General features: G+C 48.8%; 1 protein-coding gene across 1 annotated transcript; it reads right to left on the bottom strand.

The window, feature by feature from the left end:
* Window positions 1-255: 255 nt before the first annotated feature.
* On the bottom strand, window positions 256-18,437 carry LOC117039025 (solute carrier family 22 member 6-B-like). Its single transcript, XM_033136059.1, has 10 exons — window positions 17,952-18,437; window positions 15,863-15,966; window positions 14,528-14,682; window positions 11,258-11,426; window positions 9,777-9,900; window positions 9,060-9,175; window positions 7,087-7,301; window positions 5,201-5,309; window positions 3,862-4,065; window positions 256-479 (listed from the first exon to the last, which is right to left on the bottom strand). Exons 1-10 carry the CDS (start codon window positions 18,345-18,347, stop codon window positions 323-325), a joined length of 1,749 nt encoding a protein of 582 aa, XP_032991950.1. The 5' UTR covers window positions 18,348-18,437; the 3' UTR covers window positions 256-322.
* Window positions 18,438-18,825: the final 388 nt, after the last annotated feature.

The raw sequence follows: 18,825 nt of genomic DNA on the forward strand, positions 1-18,825 counted from the left end.
GCAGAGACTAGCTTAAGCCCCTTCCACCTTACAGTGTCATTGCAGGGTGGAGGGCATGGCAGGTCAGATCCCCGAACACAAGAAGCCCTTTAAGGAGATGAGGATGCCCCCCCTGCTTTTTTGCAGGTCCCCAGCTGTGAGTTTTTCACACTTGGACATGTCAGCCAGGGCAGAACGGTGTCCTAGCCTATTACGATTAACAGAATGTCTCGACTTTGCTATGCTGGTGGAAGAAGGCACTGAGGTTTTTTTTATTATTGCTGGAGGTGGTACACTGCAGGCAGCAGAGGCTTCCCTGCCCATGGGGCCACACCTTTGATGCTCAGCTACTCTTGGCTGGGCCAGCGGCTGCCCCATCTCCTTTTCCTGTGTTTTCAAGCGGCCTGGGATCTTTAAACATCCTCATGTCCAGGAAAATGTCGTCCTGATGGGAAGGGTTTCCTTTGCAGCCCTCGTCGCCTTTCTGCTGCTCCAAGTTCCTAGAAGAAGACAAAATAATGAAGCTGAATTGGGGGGGGGGGGGAGAGAGAGAGGATTGGGGGAATATTATGGGTTCCTGCAAATCCTTCTGCTTAGGTGTAGGTAATCTTACAAACTGACTCCTCCCCAGCTCAGCTCAATAATAAAATGAGGGGCTGGGCATGGAGGGTGAAGAAAACCTGCTATGCCAGCTAATGTTTTACTGCTGCTGCCGCCAGGCTGCTGCTGCCAGGTGGGCTCAGGACACAGAGGGTTCATGGGGCTCAGCTGTACCACCAGTCTGTCTGCCTCCGCAGAGGGGAGCCCGGCCGGCTGTCCCTTGGCGAGGAGGCTAGGGGCACGGCGGCAAGACTAGGCTCCAGGGTCCAGAGTCCTCTGGCGGCAGGCAGGGTGGGGATCCCTGCATGGGGGCGCCTGACTCGTACCCCTTCAAAACCATGCGCCTGGGGCTACGGCCCCCCTGGCCCTCCCCCTGGATTAGAAGTCCTGGATAGTTCTTTAGAGCAGGTGTGCCATAGCTGGTTTAACCTTCATTTCCCACATAGTACTACTGGATTTGATACTAAAGGCCTCTGAACTCCAGGCTTGTGTTTCCATTAAAAAAAAAAAAAGTATTTCGGAAGGCAGGGGATGTTTTAACAGGCACACAGGACCCTCTTGCCCGTGTAATCCAAGCTGACTTCAGCTGGAGATTCTGTTACAGGTAGGTAGCCAGCCGTGTTGGTCTGCTGTAGTCAAAACAAAATAAAAAATAAATAAAAATCCTTCCAGTAGCACCTAAGAACAAACTTAGTTGGTCTCTAAGGTGCTACTTAGAAGAAGAAGAAGAGTTTGGATTTGATATCCCGCTTTATCACTACCCGAAGGAGTCTCAAAGCGGCTCACATTCTCCTTTCCCTTCCTCCCCCACAACAAACACTCTGTGAGGTGAGTGGGGCTGAGAGACTTCAGAGAAGCGTGACTAGCCCAAGGTCACCCAGCAGCTGCATGCGGAGGAGCTGGGAATCGAACCCGGTTCACCAGATTACGAGTCCACCGCTCTTAACCGCTACACCACACTGGTGTACACCACGCCTGCTTCTTGGGAGAAAAGCAATGACAAACCTAGACAGCATCTTAAAAAGCAAAGACATCACCTTGCCGGCAAAGGTCCGTATAGTTAAAGCTATGTTTTTCCCAGTAGTAATGTACGGAAGTGAGAGCTGGACCATCAAGAAGACTGATCGCCGAAGAATTTATGCTTTTGAATTATGGTGCTGGAGGAGACTCTTGAGAGTCCCATGGACTGCAAGAAGATCAAACCTATCCATTCTTAAAGAAATCAGCCCTGAGTGCTCACTGGAAGGGCAGATCCTGAAGTTGAGGCTCCAGTACTTTGGCCACCTCATGAGAAGAGAAGACTCCCTGGAAAAGACCCTGATGTTGGGAAAAATGGAGGGCACAAGGAGAAGGGGACAACAGAGGATGAGATGGTTGGACAGTGTTCTCGAAGCTACCAACATGAGTTTGGCCAAACTGCGAGAGGCAGTGAAGGATAGGCGTGCCTGGCGTGCTCTGGTCCATGGGGTCACGAAGAGTCGGACACGACTGAACGACTGAACAACAACAACAACAAAGGTGCTACTGGAATGTATTTTTTTATTTTTTATTTTGTTTCGGCTGGAGATTCTGTTTGCTCAAGGGAGGTTGTTCTGCACATAAGAACCTAAGAAGAGCAGGATCAGGCCAATGGCCCATTAGTCTCTCAGTGGCCGATCAGATGCCCTTGTGGGAAGGCCCCAAGCAGTACAGCAGCACTTGCCCTTCTGATTTCCATGAACATGCCAGCTGATGTGTTGAAAAGCTTTCCTTAAGTTCTGTACTGATCAGGGGCATTTTTTGTTGTTGTTAAGGGGTGTGTGCAGCCTGCAACTGGACTGCTTCCCCTCACAAGCTAGTCTTTCAGCTAGCAGAGGAGCTGGAGATTGCTCAGCCACACCCTTGGATTCCTATGTCAAGATGCTGATCAGCAAAGGAAAGGAAAAGCAAGCATCACTTCTCTCTCGGGAATACGCAGCCATCCCCCCAAAATCTGCAGGAGAGGACCTGCGGAGGAAATTTCCGTCGGGTCCAAGGTTACTCCGTTTTTAGGCACCTTGAGTTAATCATTTGTTCCTGCAAATTAACGGAGATAATCCAGGGCCTGAATGCAGACTTTACCTTCACGCCAAATTGCTCAAAGCAATTTTAAACAGAAGATAAGAGTCACGGTGGGGTTGGATTAGATGACCTCCCCGTAGTGTTGGGCAGAAATTCGATTCCGTTTGCACTTAAAGGGGAACTTACCTTTCGAAAAACAAGATGCAAATCAACCCACAGCCATCTTTTGAAATGCACGCTTTCCTGAATTTTGCAATGCTGTTTCTCCGCTAAGCAATGCATACAAAAATGCATATACTTCTGTACAGCATACATGTAAATATGTATCTCGATGGAAATAACATACAAAACTGCATTATCTTTTTAAGCCACTCTGGGAGCATTTATAGAGTAAAACAGCATGGTAAAAAGATGTTTTAAAGCAAACAAACCAGATTTATTTGTCTGATTGCCAAATCTGGTGCGAAGGCAGCAGTTTTTGGTCCCTAAACTGTGGGGAACTATCCCTAGGCCTTTCAGTCAGTGTCTACCATGTGACAGTGGCAACAGCAAATTCAACGTCTTCGCTTCACAAGCCAGTTTCATCTGTGTAAGCTGATTATCTGCACACTTTGTGAGTGATCTGCATGATATAGGCAGATAATTCATGCAATTATGATTTGCATACTTTGATGAGCCAAATGACGCCCATTCCATGTTTTGAATTAAGAGAGGGGGTAGCCTAAATGATGACAATTCCTGTGTATGAATCATGACATGAAAAGGCACCGTTTCTTCTGTTTGTATTATAATATCTCTATAAACGTTGCTAGCATAAGAACCTTCACGTGTCCTTTAACTATTTTGGGTAAAATGCAGGAATGTTGTGTTTTCCTTGATGCAAGTCACTTCTCCGCCAACACAGACCTTGTCCCAGCCACTGATGGCTTACTAAATGGAAGGAAGGCAATGTGGTGCAGTGGTTAGAGCAGGCACCCCCAAACTGCGGTCCTCACTTCTCGCAATGAGGGAACCGCCAGAAGGCCCTCGGTGCTGGATCTCAGTGTCCGGGCTGAATGATGAACCTTTCAAAACTGCGCCAGTTTTAGCCACTGATTTTTAAACTGCACTGTGGGTTTTGTGTGTGTGTGTGGGGGGGTCCTCTCGGAATTCCCAAACAATGGCAGGCACCGGGGTTGCTCTACTAATTAGCAAACAAACGTGGTTAAGGAATGAGGAGGGGAAAAGGCAGATCCTACTTACTGGTTCTCCACATCTTCAATGGTATCAGGTAGGGGCATGTTCAGGGTCTCTGGAAGGAAGCAGGCGGCAATGCCGGAGATGATGGGAGCTGCCCCATAGATCAGAAGGGGGAGAGATGGGGAATACTCGCCGGTCATCCTCACCAAGGGAGCCACGATCCCGCCGACACGAGCCATGGTGTTCCCAAACCCCATCCCGGTTTGCCTGCCATGCAAACGGACATAAAGTTGACAAAGGGGGAAAGACTTAAACTGGGGGAAACTGTGGTGCCCCCCCCCAGATGACCCCAGACTTCAACTCCCATCAGACCCAACCAGCATGGCCAATAGTGCGGGATGATGGGAGTTGTCTGGAGGGCCACAGGCTCGTTATTGTTGGCCTAAATAGATTGGCCTACAAGAAAGAAGATTCCACCTAAACATTAGGAAGAACTTCCTGACAGTAAGAGCTGTTCGACAGTGGAATTTGCTGCCAAGGAGTGTGGTGGAGTCTCCTTCTTTGGAGGTCTTTAAGCAGAGGCTTGACAGCCACCTGTCAGGCATGCTTTGATGGTGTTTCCTGCTTGGCAGGGGGTTGGACTGGATGGCCCTTGTGGTCTCTTCCAACTCGATGATTCTATGATTCTATTCTATGATTCTATGGTGTGTGGTGCTCATTGGGACTGGTAGGGCAAAAGGCAGGGAGCCCAACACTAGGGGGAGCCAGAGCCAACGACAGGCAGAGCAGCCGACTTGTTCTGGTTTTGCTCTCCTCTTCCTCCCTGCTGAGTTCTACATGGAGCAACACTGAGATTGAGGAAGAGGAGGAGGAAGCTGCCAGGCAGTGCCAATCCCAGGGATAGCTGGGTATATGAAGACTGGTGGAAGGCGGCTGGCATACAGTATGGGAGACTGAGATTGGTGGGGCACCGCCCCATTCGCCCGAATGGACCAGCCTCCACGGCAGCCGGGTTAATTGAAGGATGGCTCCACCTGCCTGTTTTAAAAGACCGGCCTGCCTTAAATAGCTTGGGTCTAGGGGGCTTCCACCTCCAGGGAGCTCCCCGCAGTTGTGTGTGCTCAGGCCACAGAATGTAGAAGGAATAGCAGTGGGCAGTATTGTATACCCATCAACTGCCCTGGAAAAACTGGGACATCTCATTCCCCCCCCCCAAGAGTACGACGGCCATTTTGGGTGCCTTGCTCTCACATGACTGGGCTGATATCTTGCGCATTTATTTCCGGGTCCGCAAGACAGAGCTCACTCTGTTCGGAGCCCTGGCCTGGTTCTGACGGTATTCCAGGATAACCGTCCATATAAAATGGCCGACAGTGAAGAGCTTCTGCTAAGTCTGAGGTACCTGATCACCGTGGGGTAAAGCTCTCCCGTGTATAAGAAGACACAGTTGAAAGAGGCTGCCAAGCACCCTTTCCCAAAGACAGCGAAGACAGTGCGCAGGATCTGCATATCTGGGGAGAAGGTCAAATCGAATGATTTTGCAAACAACTATTGTCCAGAGCCCTCCAACCCCGAGCCCCCTGACAAATTCTGTTACCGTTTCGACCTTTGGTTTCTCGCCATTATTTGACTTCCTGTTCCACTTTGCATTTGGCATACATTTCCTGCCCGCCCCCCACCTCAATCTTAAGATAAGGTTTTCTCCCTCTGTCTCCAGCCAAATGACCTTTCGCAGTTTGTCAGTGTTGTGTCACCAGCAACCTTCTCGGAACCATTAGAGCATTTGTGAACATTCTGTGATCTCACCAGCAGCTCAGCCAATCACAAGGGTGGCAGCCTGAAGGTGGCAGGCAACAGCCACATTTTAACCCTATTATATAAACAATCAAGCTTTGGTGAATATTGGCATTTACACTGTGAGCGAAACGACACATTATGTTAAATAAGGAATTGCATTTAACGTGTCTGTTTGTGGTTTTAAAATAACGCTGCAGTTTAATCCTTTCCCACTATGCTGTGGTTTCAACAAAAAGCCCCCCCCCCCTGATTATTTGCTGTTTTGTGGATTTAACACTCAGAAAACTTTAGCTGTTGGGTAATATCCACATATGCAAAATAAGCAAATGAATTAATGAATTAAAATTTGCCTGGAGGAAGGAAGCTGTCCGTAAGAAAAATGTACCCTGCATACGCTCAGGGGCTCTTTCACCTATTCTTCCACATGCTTTTGAGCCAGAAGCATGAACCTGTAGCCTCAGTCACAAGGTCTTGTGCCACACAATTCTAGGAGTTAATCCCACTTCACACTGAAACAAGCAGCCTTTCCTCTTCCACAGGAAACCCTGTTGGGAGCCTATAACCCTAGGAATCTGCTTTCCGCACCCTCACCAGACTACAGTTCCCAAGAGGTCCTTGGAGGGTGCCCAAACACCTCAAGCAGTACAAAACCTGACTGTTCTCTATTTTGTGGGAGGAGCTTAAGCACATACCAGGAAACATAGGTTTGCAGAAGCATGTTTTGCAGCCTCCCTCTGCATTCAACAATTGAGGCCTGGGCAAGGGGGCGGGGCTGGAAAAGGAGCCTCATCTCTCTCCCGATCACTTGCTGAACAGCTGTTCAGCGGCTTCCTTTCAACACCCCTTCTCTCTTTGTAAAAAAATAGAGCACTTTGAGCTGATCCTAAAAAAAACAGGGCTTTTCCCTTTGCAAAAGAAGCTGCACCACTTTGAGCTGATCCTCAAAAAAACAGGGCTTTCCCCCTTTCCTACTCTAAAAATTATGTGCGTCTAAAGTTTAGGTGCGTCTTATGGAGCAAAAAATACGTTGTGTCTTTATATATGTTGGAAGCCACCCAGAGTGGCTGGGACAACCCAGTCAGGTGGGTGGGGTACAAATATTATTATTATTATTATTATTATTATTATTATTATTATTATTATTATTATTATTATTATTATTACCTTATTACCCACTTGAAAAAATAAGATGCCCTGAGATCTTGGAGGAAGAGCCGTGGGATATAAATTTAATGCATAAAGCATTCCAAACAGACAGTTTGGAAAGTGATGGGGACATACACTGAAAAGTGTGGGTGGAGAGAAGATGCATGAACAGCCTGCAAACAAATCAGGATGAACATTCGTTGTCAATGTATAACCTCCCAGGAAACGAATTGGAGCAAGTGCTCAATAAATCCAACTTCCGCATAAGCTTTGTGCAAGCAAATCAGAATGAATGCTCAATGGTCCAGAGGAGCCCCCTAAAGTGTGGTTTATCTGGAGTCTCACCTTGGGGGACAAAGATGTTTCCGGCAATGGACAGGCCTGCTAGGATGAGAGTCAATGCCTGGGTGATCCTGCGGCCAAAGTAGCAAATCACAACGAAGGCAATGAGTTTCGCTGGGATATCGACGGCCCCAAAGATCACCTGGATGAGGTAGACGCTGACCCCAAAGTTCTGCAGGTCCATAGCCAACCCATAGTAGGCGAAGCTGGTGGAGAACCTGGTGGTGGATACAGGGAAAACACAAAAATAAGCTGAGGGTTGCGGCTCAGGGGCAGAACATTTGCTTTGCGTAAAGTCCCAGGTTCAATCTCCAGCATCTCCAGGTGGAACGGAGGGACACCCCCGTCAGAAACCAGGTGAATCCGCTGCCTGTCAGCATAGATACCGAGTTAGCTCAATGCTTTTCAACCTTTGACCCGCCCCCCGAATGTTTTTGGACTCTGTTTTCCATCATTATTCTTTATTTATTAATTAAATTTGTTAGTCGCCTTCCAACCCAAAGCGACTTACAACCAACCACCTAGCATTCCATTTACAATGGTTCCTCTGTTTTCTGAGCGTCCCAGAAGCCGAACATTTCGGTTTTCAAACACCAAAAACCCGGAAGTAAATGATTTCATTTTCGAACGCGCCTTGGAAGTCGAATGGCTTCCGCTGCGTGTGTTTTACAATTTTCTCCATTGAAATTGGAATTCTCCCTTTGTGCCTCGGTTTTCGAATGTTTCGGAAGCCGAACGGTGTTCAGGAAGGGATTACATTCGAAAACTGAGGAACCACTGTATATCCCAACTTTTTCTCCACAGAGCTCAAGGTGGCAAATGTGGATTCTCCCCTCATTTAGTCCCTCACAACAACCCTGTGAGGTAGGTTAGTCTGAGAGGGAGCTTGTGGAGGGGGGGGGCTGATCACGCCCACTCTCAAAAAAGCACCTGGGGCACAGCCCCCCAGCCCCCCACACTACACCACTGCTCTAACCAACTGAGCCCCCCACTACTGAGCCGAGCAAACGATCTTTAAAGCGATCTGGCTTTTGCGTGGCCAGGCGGAGTCCCTCGAACCCCGGGCAGCTCCTGAGGGAAATAACGAAACGTGACAACGTTCTATGGGATTAAATTGACCACAGCTTTATTAATATTCAGATGTAGGGAGACCTTGGCTCAGGCATTGGGTGTTTATCCTTCCCAGCCCCCCAGCCGGGGTTCTGGGTAATTTTAGGGTTATCCAGCCTGAGTGAGGAGTGAGTGGGCTAACTCTGGAGAACATATGTTCAAGCAGATAGCCCGCCCCCCTGTTCGCCGCTGCTGGAGGGGGAGGGCAGTGACGACCTCTGGGCGTATGGCCAATGCCTCCCCCTGAGACCCCTTTAATGGGAACCCTGTTATCGACATCGCAATAGGGGCGGGGGTCACTGCCCCACGCCCCCCCAATTTTGTAGATGACTAAAGGATTCCGCCCAAGGCCTACAACCGCCAAAGTTGTGACGAATTGCTACGGGAAAGGCGAAACCTGCTAATGCAGGGAAAGTCCTTTCCAGCCCTTCAACAGCGACCTTGACATAGCAGCGCCTGCGTGCCTGTGTGGCTGTGGGGGGAAAAGGTGGTTAACCTGCAAAGGAAACATCAATTGAAGGGAGTGGAGGGTGGGGAAGCTCTGAATCTGACGGCCGCTTCCCAGGTATGACTCAAGTTTTATTGTGTGCACTGTATAATCCCTCCTTCTCCCTGGCCAATCCCCCCCCCGGCAACACCTCCCCAGGCGGGATTGGGCGGCTGCTGGAGTAGGTGGAGTCCACAGGTATCCAACCTGGGATGGCGGTGCCAGGCCCAACTGCCAGGAGCTGCTTTGTGATCTAAGGGGGCTACTCGCGACCACGCAAAATGCGCACCCCATTTGATGTGGGGAACGTCCATTCTGCTTCCGCTTCATTCATTCCCTCTCTTGCCTTCCCCACCAGCTGTTTCCACCTCAAACTTACCAGACGAAACAAAGGCAACACGTTACCCTTCGCACAACAGGCGTTCGCACCAAGTCAGCTGCCGTGAAGTTGGACTTGGCCGAGGGTGTCTCTTTCTGTAGGCTGGCTTTCAAGACCTGCAAGGAAAAGACAAGCAAGGTGTTGCCTGCCGTCCGCTGTGGTCTCCTGCCAAATTCCGCGCATTTAGGGATGGAATCGCGAGGCGAATGGGAACTTACTTAATGTTTAAGGGGAAGGGCCATAGTTCCACGTTCGAGTGCATGCTTTGGATAAAGAAGGTTCCACATTCAATCCTCAACCTTTTTCAAGCCCCATCGGAAACCTTACAGATCAGCAGGCTAGTGAGGGCAGAGGCCAAACAGGCGAATCCACAACCTGCACCCCGATTGCAGAATTAGTGTATCCTGACTGCGGAATCAAGACTGCTGCAAAATACACACAGCCATTTCTTGGGTGGCTGGTCCACCTCACCTTCTTCCTAAGGTTGTTACCATTCCCCACCTGCACTCCCAGGCAGGCTCCTGTTCCCTGTAGATGTTTGGCAGGCAGATATTCAACTGGTGCTGTTTTTTTTTTAACAGCAGAGAGGTGCATTTTTTGGTGTTTTTTGGGGGGGGTGGAGCTGGCACTGCTGAATCTCTACCTGTTGTGCAGATGTTAAAGGCTTAGGAGCGTAAACCAGGAAGAAAAGGAAGAAACATTTCTTTCTCTCGCTACCTCGAGGCTGAGCTTCTGCCCTTGCTCCTTCTGCCCATTTATCCGTGCCACTTTCTGCAGCTCCTTGAGGGCCTGGTCCAGTTTGCCAGCTGTGGCATACCACCGGGCAGACTCTGTAAACCACCTGGGCAAGAGAAAACAGAGAGGCAGCAAGGTGGGGGAACTAGGACACAGTGAGGTAAAAGCAGGTGAATACAACCCCTAGGTAATGCCCACCCTCCTCTACAGAAGGAGCCCTTGGGTATTTGTTTAACAGCTCTGCACCCCATGCATCTCCTCCTCCAACAACCCCCTCCCTAGGTTCATCTAGCTTTCCCACCCCCCCTTCTTAGGGCTTATACTTCTGTGCCTCCAATGGCTGTAAGCAGGGGCACCGACTCCTAGGGGTTAAACCCCTTTGAGCCCCCACCCCAATATTTATTAATGGGGGGCAGAGTCCCCACAATGTTTGTCTGGGCATCACATGTGATGTCATGACATCGTACGGGACGCTCAGACCCCAGATGTGATACCTGGCCACGACGCTGTGATGCGCAACACCTAGATGCAAAGCTGTTGCGTGCGATGCCTGGGTGTTCCACAGTCGCGTGAGTCTGGGATGCGGCGGCTCCTCCCTCTTCCATGGTGGGGGAGCAGCCCCCGGCTCATGGCAGTGGCAGGAGGCGGCAGCAGAGGAGCTGCCCAGACACCCAGACATTGTGCACGATGGCGTTGTGTCTTGGTGTCGTGTCCGATGTCTGGGCGTCACGTGCAGCATCACAGCATCACGCGTGATGCCCGGATGCGACTTGTGACATCACGGCATCACACACGATATCAGCCGCTCCAATCACCCTCCCGAGTCAGCACGCTTGGCTTCAAGAAAGGCAGGAAAACAACAGTTGGAGCTTCCCTATGATAATGTGCTGGGGAAGCTTTTACTGTTGAACTACTGTTTGTCAATGGTGCAAACACAGGACCTGCTCTTTAAAGCTGAATCGGAGCAAATGGAAGTTCGGGTTTTCTGCAGAGCGCTGTTTGCTCCAATTCAGCTTTAAAGAGTTGTGTTTTTTTTGTGGGGGAAGCTTCGGAGCGAAAGAAAAAGGGTGCTCGGACACAGACGTGTGGTTGTGCCTGGAAAGCGTGGAGGAATGGTAAAGGTGGATAAACCCTGCATCTTTATCTTTAAAGTGGCATGCTTAAATGGGGACTGCGAGAGAGGAGAAGAGACACCCCTTTTCCCCCTCCTTGCTTCTCCAGCCTCCCCTTCCAGAGGCTTCCTTGTGACACTCCCCCCGTTCCTCAAATGACGAGTGTCCTTCTTTGCAAAGCCCTCAAGGCACTCCTTCCTCCCCAGCTCCTTCCCCACAACCTCTGCTTCCCTTGCCTTCACCCACCAGTCCCCAGCCTCCCTGCACAATTAATGCCAGCGTTTTGGGGGCAGGGACTCCCACTACTGCCGCTCACAGCAGACAAGAGAGCAGGGCCACAGCGCCACCTACCAGCCGTACAGGAAGAAGGTGAAATAAGGTAAGGAGACGGCCAGCTGGAGCCAGCGCCAGTCGCGGATGGCATAAGCTATGCCGGCGAGGATGAACTGCCCGATGCTGTAGCTGTATCCAGTTACCATGCTGATGGTGGCCCGGGAATGCATTGGGGTCCACTCTACCGCTGGAAGAGGAAAAACTCACGTTGCCATCTAGCAATGTTCAAAGGAGTGAATTTCCCCATCACCTTCCCTCACTGCTTGAGGGAAACTTTGGAGAAGACTCACAGACAGACAGATAGATGGACAGGACAGCTCCCCCCCCCCACTCCTCTCTTCCCCTGTGAAAAGGAGGAGACTCATCCTTATGGGAGTTATGAGCTTCAGGGTGTCAACTAGCAACTGGTTCTCCCTTCACCATTGGAGGGGAAATGCTTCAGAATTCCAGTTGCGGGAAAATGCGAGGGGGGGGGCACGACATGGACACTGTGGCCCTATCTTGTAAGTGTTCCAGGAAAGCTGGGACATCCAGTTCTCCGGAGAGAACAGCTGCCATTTTGGACGCTGTGCTCTTGCATGATTTTGCACTGCGATCCCACCCCCCGTGTTATCATCATAACACCCCTATAAGGTAGGCCACACAGAGAGGAAGAGTGGCTGGCTCAGAGTTGCTCAGTGAGCTTCGTGGACATTGAGGTCCATCTCCAAGGGGCTTCTGGCAGTTCCCTCATTGCGAGAAGTGAAGTTACAGGGAACCAGGCACAGGGCCTTCTCGGTAGTGGCGCCCGCCCTGTGGAACGCCCTCCCATCAGATGTCAAGGAAATAAACAACTTTCTGACTTTTAGAAGACATCTGAAGGCAGCCCTGTTTAGGGAAGTTTTTAATGTTTGATTTTTTTATTGTGTTTTTAATATTCTGTTGGGAGCCGCCCAGAGTGGCTGGGGAGGCCCGGCCAAATGGGCGGGGTATAAGTAAAAAATGATGATGATGATGGATGAGTGGAGATTCCAAACAAAGCTACATTGTGGTCCAGCGTGGTACCAAGAAGCCCAAATTTTAAAAATTATTATTATTAATTAGAAAAAGAAATTTATTAAATTTTGATAATATCACAAACATAAAATGCAACAAAACACTACAAAAACTACAAAAAAGACAAAAATACAAATACAAAAATACAAAAAACACACAACTAAAAATCTTAACAAACACTTATTTAACTATTCTTATAATATTACTAACATTGTTATGGGACCTCCTCACATCCTCTCTTTCTGCGTTCATTGCAAATCCTCTTCAGTAATTTCATAACATTGTATAATCATCATTCTCATCTAATCTTAATCCTTATAAACATAAAATACTAATATCTAGTTCTTATTTCCTATCTTAAACTAACTAATTTCATAACTGAAACCTTATATATCCTCTGATTTCATTCTCAAATATCAATCTTTTCAGTCCTCTTTTCAGGAGGACTGGAAGAAATTTAAAGACTATTTGAAACAGCATCAAATTTTAAAAATTAAACCAGCATTTCTTAGGTCTTACTCTCTTTGAGATTTCTTTCTTTCTTTTTGTAAATTCAATCTGATGTATGCTTTTTGCAGAAATTTAAACACCCACCTAACTGATTCTGGGGTTTCTAACAAGAACTTTGACCTAAACTCTGTGTCAAACAGAAAATATAAAACCAGTACTTTTTTCATGGGGGTACTCAAGGGTACACAGTAGCGGCACCTTCTCCCCCCATGTTAAAAGTGTGGTACTTACTGTAACAATTTCATGGTGAGTACCTTTTTTCCTTTTTTAAAAACAACAACAAAAAACACCACTGTATAAAACATATGGGACAGAGTGAACGTCTCCAGTTCCTCTGGGATATAAATGTACATCGAAAGGGATACCCTAAAAGCTTCTTTGCAGCAGTACAGAAGTTAAAACACAAACCTAGCTAATGTTAAGGCACTGCTATATTTAGGGAGATTTATCACTTCTAAATATTTTGGCAGTTTAATCCCCTGATTTGAATTCACACATGTAAATAATGAAGAACAGGTTTTGTTAGTCCGATATCGTATGCTCTCAATGAGTGGAGATTTAAACCCAGATATCCCTTATTCTGTGCAACACTCACTACAACACAACGTACTGCCTCGGGGGTGTGTGTGTGTGCACAAATCAGACTTGAACCCAGATCACAAGGGTGGGAAGTAGTCGTCACTCATTTTTCCCCATTGGTGCATAGGGATGAGTGAATCTGTCAATGATGATTGCTGTTTCTCTCGGGTTCTCATTTTACCAATCTTATTCCTCCTTGATTCCACATCAGTTTGCAAGTTTATTTTATATATATATATATAAATCCTCATGAAAATTCACCAGCATTTTTGTGTGAAGTTTTCCTAATAAATAAATGTTTGTAATTTTCCCTAATATGCATATTTTTGCAAAGCGATGTCTCCTGATACAATGCATTTTCCCATTTATTTTTCATGAATATATGCATATTTATGTGCTTTTTTGTACCCAGGTTTTAGAGGTGTGAATGAGAAAAGATGCCTCTGTTTCAGTTGCTTTATTACGTGTGCAGATTAGATGGTCACGAGGCACCAGAAGTCGCATTGGAGGCCCTGCGGTGTGGGTGCCGAGCAGCACCCACAACAAAAAAATTAGTGGGTGCTTGGGCCCCCCAGGGTCCCCTATAGTTGGTGTCATTGGCATACACAACATACAGGTGAAAAAAGCCCATTGATTTTCCAGGAGATCTGTGTAAAAGTCAGATCTAGCAGAATTAATCAGAGGCTTGAAAAACAGAGCTGAACAAGGAAACAGCAGCACATTTTCAACTTCCTTCATCGTCTCCACGTACCTTTCAAAGGAGAAAGGGGCAACTACCTTCTCCAGCAGGGGGCAGTACCTGTGTGGTGGTGGTGGTGGGGGGGGGCCTCAGAGGCTTTGTGAGCTCCAGGGGAAGTCCTCAAAGGTGCCCGGGTGCCCAAGGGTACCATGTTGGTGACCCCTGATTTAATATCATGGTAAGAAAAAGCAGTGTGCGTAGGCGGCCATTTTCTCAGGAAAAAAACAAATGAAAAAAGAGATTCCAAGACTCAAACTCTCTCTCACCTGTAACTTGTTGCTTTTGGTGGATATGACTGCCTGTGGTTAATGGGAGAAGGAGAACAATGTCCTTTGCACATGCCCAGAGGCCTCAGGGCAGATTTGCAGCATGCTTGGCTAAAGTTTTAAGTCTTGGAACCAGCCACCAGAGGAAACTTAACTTACACAGCGACACGCAGTTCAGCCCGATGCCTGAGAGAGCCATTCCTGACAGGAAGCGGAAGATGCAGTAAGCTGTGAAGCTGGGGGAAAAAGCAGCGCAGGACCCCGAAACAGCCATTTGGAGACAGGACCAGATCAGCAAAGCTTTCCGGCCAAACCTAAACCGGGGAGGAACGAGTCTTGTTACAGGCAGGGTGGTGGTCTCTGTGTGGGTGAAATCTGGAAGCAGTGGGAATGGAAGAATGATCTGGAAAAGGAGTGGGGGAGCTTTTACAGCCTGAGGGCCACATTCCCTTCTGAGCAACCTACCAGGGGCCACATGGCTGTGGTAGGCAGGACCAGAGGCAAAAGTGGGAGGGGCAAGGAATGCAAATGTTATATTTGTACAGCCGGCCGGTTTCTGCACATGCCTCTTTCTCCTGGACAAGTAAGAGGCGGTATCAGAGTTTGAGGGTGCATTCTAGCCAGGCATAAACACTCAAGGAGCGTCTGGCTGGGGTGGCCTGGGGAGGCTCCTGAAGGCCAGAAAGAGAGTCATGGAGGGCAGAATTTGTCCCCCGGGCCTGAGGCTTCCCACCCCAGAGCTACTGTAGAAGCACCAAGGCGATAATGGCTGGAGAATGGTAAGAGAACACACCATCTGGGGAGGGCAAATCTTGCCGCCAGCCGCCCTTACACATCGCTGCCACCCATCGCCGCCTTGGGTTTCCCCAAGGAAAGTGGCAGGATAACACTAAAACCTTTGAGGATCATGGGATGAATTGAAGAAATCACAGGGCAAATGAAAATGTAGATGAGCCCAAAGTCGGATACTTCCATTGGCCCTGAGCCCACAGTGTGTAATCCGGATAACTCTGGGACTGGGAGAAAGTCAGTTTCTGGCTAAGAAAAAAACTGGCCCAATGAATTCTTCTTACCTGCACACACACACTGAGTTGACCCCATCATGGGGGGGGGGGGGGCACGTGGCGTGTGTGCATGACATCACACATGCGCCGCCACCCCCAACCCGGCCAGGCCGACTTGGCCCATTATACCCCCCCCCACAGCCACATTACCTTCATGAAAGGGATGTGCCAAGGCAAAGACGCTTCATCCTGGCTCATCCTTTTGAGGATTGCCATGGAATTCCCTTGAAAATATGGGGGGCTGGCCCCCAGTCCCCCTTTTATGGCGCCCCCGTCCCCACAACATACCATTTGCCATTTTGCTGCTACTTATTAATCTAGTAGGAATGTATTTTTTAAAACAAACAAACAAAGGATTCCCTGGCCCAGCTAGAACCAACCGCTGTGACGTGCATTCGCGACGTGTTTTTCGAAGCGCGAAACGCCTTACTTGTCCGAGAGGCCTCCGAATGCGACCGCACCCACCAGCACCCCCGCCATGTAGATTGACTGGGCCATCTGCTGCAGCGTCCGAAAGTCGCACACCAGGTCCCACTGCGGGGGGGGGGGAGGGCGGTTAGCACGGCAGCATCACCATCTCCTGGCTCAATCTCCGCAGCTCCAAAAGGCATTTCTAGAACCATAGGTGCTGACTCCTACGGGCCGAGGCAGTTTGGGCCCCTGAATATATTTTTGAGGGGGCTGGCCCCCCCCTCAATTTTCAGAGGGTGTTCGCCTCCGCCTCCTGGCTCCTCGCAACATTGCGCTTGCAACATCAGGACATTGTGCGATGTTGTGTGGCTCCCCCCCCCCATTCCTCTGGAGAACCTGGTGCCTCTGCCTAGAACTCAAAGGTGGAAATTGCAAGGAAACAGATTTCAGCTCAACAGAAGGAGATGGTGTTCAGTGGTGGGACCGGTTTGCTTTGGGATGGGACGAGTGAGCTCTCCTTGCTGGAGTCATCTGAGCAGAGGCTGGACAACCACCTCTCAGGGATGCTTGAGTTTATTCCTCTGCTGAGCAGCAGGTTGGGGGTACAATCATGACCTCAGAAGTCCCTTCTGACTCTAAAATTCTGTGATAATCCAATTTTGAGGGAGGCCCTACAATTGAGTTGTCTTTGGCATACAGTATTAACAGGACACATCTACTGCTGCATTTCCCTCACTTTGTTAGGGAATGCACAGGATTGTATCAAGCATTAGTCCTACTCAGAGTAGACCCATTGAAATAAAGGGTCCGTTATTCCAATGCTTGCTCTAGGTAGAACTGAGAATGCATGTCCTACTCAGAGCAGCCCCGTTGAATTGAATGGACCTAAGGTTGTCATGCTCATTAATTTCAATTAACTATTCAGAGTAGGGCTAACATTGGCTCCAACCTATGTGTGGTATTCAAACTAACTTTTACTTAGAGTAGACCCATTTAAATAAAATGTGTACATTAATTTCAATGGGTCTACTCTGAGTAAGACTTAGTTGCACACCAACATATTCTTAATGTTTTTAAACTTTTTGATTTAATTTAAATTGTATTGTTTTGCTGCTTTGTGGTTTGCAGCCCTGGCTCCTTTGAAGGGAAGGGACAGAAACTTAAAATAAAACAAACAACGAATAAACAAACTCTATGGTCAGAGGGTATAACCATTTAGGTGGCCTCCTCATGTATCTAACCACTTAGGTTCTGTCCCACAATAAACGTGTGTGCGTTTAAGATGCCGCCAGACTCTAGGTTGTTTTTACTGCAGAGACTTTAATCCTTAAATCTTGTTGGCAAGTATTGTGGCAATTGTGTTGAGTAGGAACTTGCTGAATTTAGACAAAACAGGTCCTCCACTTCTGAACCATAGACCTTCCCCTCCCAAAAAACACATATTTATATGGAGATTCTTTGCAGAGAGCTTTAATGAATGAAGGATTAGGAGAAGGTGGGGGGTTTCTTTGCAGGAGGGGGGACGGGTTATTTAAATCACTAAACTTTTGCAAATAGATAATCACAATTTAGCTACTTAGCATTGCTGCCTTAAAAATTAATCTTGGGCATAGTCATATTTCATATTGAATGTGGACATGTGGCCTATCTCTGCCCCCCTCCCTTTATTTGTGCAAAGTTTTGTTACAGGAAGTCATCTACATCATTGATGGGGACCCTCCGGGTTATTTAATTATTATTTGTACCCTGCCTTTCCACCAAGGAGCTCAAGGTGCCAAACATGTGTATCCCCCTCTCCGCTTTATCCTCACAACAACCTTGGGAGGTAGGCCAGTCTAAGAGAGAGTGACTGGCTGAAGGTCACCCAGCTGCGTGGGGATTTGAACCCTGGTTTCCCAGGCCCACTTCCAACACACTTAACCTCTGCACTGACTGCGATTCCCATCACCCCAGACCAGGGACTATAGTCTAGCAGCAAGTGTCCCGTCCCCCGTCCCCGATCTACACAAATCCTGCAATGTCATCCAGAATCCCACTTCAGTCCCAATCCAATCCCCCCCCCCAAAATGTGGCGAGGCATTGCTGATCCTCGCCTAAGGCCTTCCTACCTCTGTCACAATGGTCGACGTGAAGACTCGGCCATCGTAGGTCCAGCCATCAAGGCAAGGCTCCAACTCTGCCTCTGTTCTCTCCAGCTCCGTGGAATTGGGCTCGAGGAAGTGCCACTGGGTGGTGACGAAGCGGCGGCACTTCTGCAGCACCTGGTTGCCGTCTGTCGGGATGGAGGCTCTCAGAGGACAGTCTGCGCCTCCGGTGATGTTGCCGCCGCCGCCGCACGTGCCGTTAATGTCGGTGCGGCAGCGGTGCCCGGGGACGGCTGCTGTAAAGTTCTGCAAGAGGTTGTGGGCTGCCATGAGGACCATCGGGAAGCTCAGCAGCAGCACGTTGAGGACCTGGAAACGGCCCATGCCGCCAACCTGATCCAAAAGTTGGGCAAAAGTCATCGCGGCCCAGAGACGCAGGACGGGCCCTGCTGAATCGGACGAGGCACGTTGGCCGATGTAGATGCAATGGCAGCAGAGGAAGGGAAAATATATATATATATTTGCAAACGTTAGGTGTTTGCTTGAGCGATCTGGAGGTGCAAATCACAAATGGGCTTGCTAAAATATAGAGATGGAAACCTCCAAGAAGCGGCCCGGTGGAGGCTGTCAAAATGATTCCACGGCTGATTTCCTTTGCAGTGGTCGGAGCTGTACCGAAGGAATGAAACAGTTAAGAAGGACACTTCCCATGCCTCCTGCCGATGGGCAAACAGACGGGACCTCTGCCCTCCTGCGTGTGCATTTCATAGTTGAGCCTGCTCCAAGGTCACCCAGAAATGCGTCGCCGCTTATGTGCAGTTCCTACGAAGGAACCAGTAGGGCACCTTCCCCTCTCCCCCCTCTGCCTGCAGGAACGAAAGGTAGAATAAGGCTGAAA

This window comes from Lacerta agilis, chromosome 17 (genome assembly GCF_009819535.1).
Source record: "Lacerta agilis isolate rLacAgi1 chromosome 17, rLacAgi1.pri, whole genome shotgun sequence".
In the NCBI taxonomy this organism is placed as follows: domain Eukaryota; kingdom Metazoa; phylum Chordata; class Lepidosauria; order Squamata; family Lacertidae; genus Lacerta; species Lacerta agilis.